Source organism: Scylla paramamosain, chromosome 7 (genome assembly GCF_035594125.1).
Source record: "Scylla paramamosain isolate STU-SP2022 chromosome 7, ASM3559412v1, whole genome shotgun sequence".
NCBI classification, from domain to species: domain Eukaryota; kingdom Metazoa; phylum Arthropoda; class Malacostraca; order Decapoda; family Portunidae; genus Scylla; species Scylla paramamosain.
Window position 1 is genome coordinate 33023116 of NC_087157.1, and position 2500 is coordinate 33025615.

Sequence of the window (2500 nt, forward strand, 5' to 3'; positions counted from 1 at the left end):
AATACCTTGAGAAAAAGAAAGAGAAAAGAAAACGAGAAGAATTTGAATGTGTACAATAAATTAGTTTCTCTGCTAATTTGCCAACTCCTATTGTCTTTTTGGGAACAGAATTTGAAGCTATAATTCCACATAAAAAGGGACAAAAAAAATATATTGAAAAAAAAAGAAAAGAAAACGAGGAGAATTTAAATATGTGTACAATAAATTAGTTTCTCTGCTAATTCGCCAACTCCTATTGTCTTTTGGGGAACAGAATTTGAACGCCATTTTCTCTCCTTTCTTTTTCATCCCTTTAAATCCTCGGTCAATCTCCCTGATGCATAAAAAAAAAAAACAATAAGACAAATGGAATGATACAAATGAGAGGAAGTACAAAAGCATTCAAGACATCACTGTTGTACTTCAGTGACAGAAATAAGAGGAGGGAAATAAGAGTTTAATTAAAGCAGCTGTGTCGTACTTCACGTGACAGAAATAAGAAGCACTAGTATTGTAGGGGAAGGACATAACATAAAGAGTTCAAAGCATCAGTGTTATGGGAATAGTACTCACCGTCTGCGATCATGCGGGAGAGGATCCTGCCCATGTCCCTGACGGTGCGAGTGGCGAGCTCCTCCGCCGAGTCTTCCTCCATTGCCAGGACTGAGGGATTGGGTTAAGGAACAACACACAGGGGACAATGGAGTATTATGAGGGAAAATAAATAAAACATCTATAAAATAATGAAAGAGGGGGAAAAATGTGTGATAATATGAGAGAGAGAGAGAGAGAGAGAGAGAGAGAGAGAGAGAGAGAGAGAGAGAGAGAGAGAGAGAGAGAGAGAGAGAGAGAGAGAGAGAGAGAGAAATACACACACACACACACACACACACACACACACACATCAAAACTTCATGTCACCTACCACAGCTATTCCTTCACCACCACCACCACCACCATCACCACCACTACCACCACTTTTGCACTTCACTGTAATTCACTGCAATCTTTTTCACACACCCACCCAAATAAACGTACACACACACACATACACACACACACACACACACACACACACACACACCGCTGCACCAATCCCTACACACAACCAACTGAATCAAGCAACATAAGACACATTAAGTACATAGCTGGCGCCCTGAACGAGCCAAACGAGGCAATAAAACGAGGAAATTAGTGGCATTTGACGAGGTGAGTAGAGGGTAGTCGGCCAGCCAGCACTCCTGGTAAGCTGAGTGGGGTGTAGCCAGCCAGCCAGTCAGCCAGTCACCCAGCCAGTCCTCCTGACCAAAGACTGTACATATAAAAGGTGTATAATCTTTGCTCCTGGTAGCTCGAGAGAGGCGCCGGTGAACTGGACTTAGTGAGGGAAGGGCGAAAAGTCCCATATTTTCTCTTCACCTCGACAAAAATACAAAAATAATTACTCTCTCTCTCTCTCTCTCTCTCTCTCTCTCTCTCTCTCTCTCTCTCTCTCTCTCTCTCTCTCTCTCACCCCGTCCCATCCCTTCCACGTAAAAACAGCCTCGCGCGCCGCCCTAGCCCGCAAGCGGAAGACATGGCGCTCCTTCCGTATGTGGTAATTACCGGAGCGCCTTGCCACAACACTGGACGGAAACCTGCCTCGGGGAACGCGCTGCACCCCTCCACCCTCCCCCCACACACACCAGAACCTCCCCCTCCCTTCTGCTTCTGCTCTGTCCTGCCGCCATCTGTTCCTGTGCGTTGAGGTGGGGTGGAGGGAGTTGTGGAGGTGGTTGGGGTGATAGACAGGGTGCTGATATAGTGGTGGTGGTGGTGGTGGTGGTGGTGGTGGTGGTGGTGATGGTGGTCGAGGGATGGGGGTGATGCAAAAAATAATAAGAGTCGTGACTGGAGGGAGCTGTGACCTCAACTCTCAGTAGGTCAAAGTCCTGCTTTGCCCCCGCCAATACTTGAACCGGCACCACCACCACCATCACCACCACCACCACCATCCTTCCTGCAAAGCTACAGACTCCACCACTGAATCCAGCCACTACCATCACCGCCTGTCCAGCACCCGTCACCACCGCCTCTGAATGGTGACCAGAATGAGGAGTCACGATTATGAGCGAAGAACAGGTGGTGGTGTTAGTTAGGAGACACGCGAGCACAGAACACACGTAACAGAATAAACGTGAAATTAAAAAAAAAAAAAAGTTAATATCAACGTTAAGAATCAGGTGGAATTCAGCACGACTCAACTCACTAACCAACCAAACAAACAAACAACTGACTCTCTCACAAAGTAACTAAACAAGAGCCTAACTAACTAACCAATTAAATAACTAGCAAACTACATAACTAACTGACTGACTGGCTGACTGACTGACTAAATAAAATGAAGCAATAAGAACATGACAAAAGGAAATAAAGGAAGCTAAAAGAACTCATAAAGATCACTAGACCTTCGCAGCCCTAACAACAAGAAAATTAAATAAATAAATAAATAAAGAAAGAAAATAAAGAAAGCTGCAAGAAG

General features: G+C 45.1%; 1 protein-coding gene across 1 annotated transcript in view; it reads right to left on the reverse strand.

Annotated features, from left to right (window-relative positions):
- Positions 1-2500, reverse strand: part of LOC135102387 (RNA-binding protein fusilli-like) — a 132969-nt gene that overhangs the window by 85117 nt on the left and 45352 nt on the right. Inside the window, 1 exon segment of the mRNA XM_064007572.1 lies at positions 553-642. Coding sequence (XP_063863642.1) covers positions 553-642 — 90 coding nt within the window.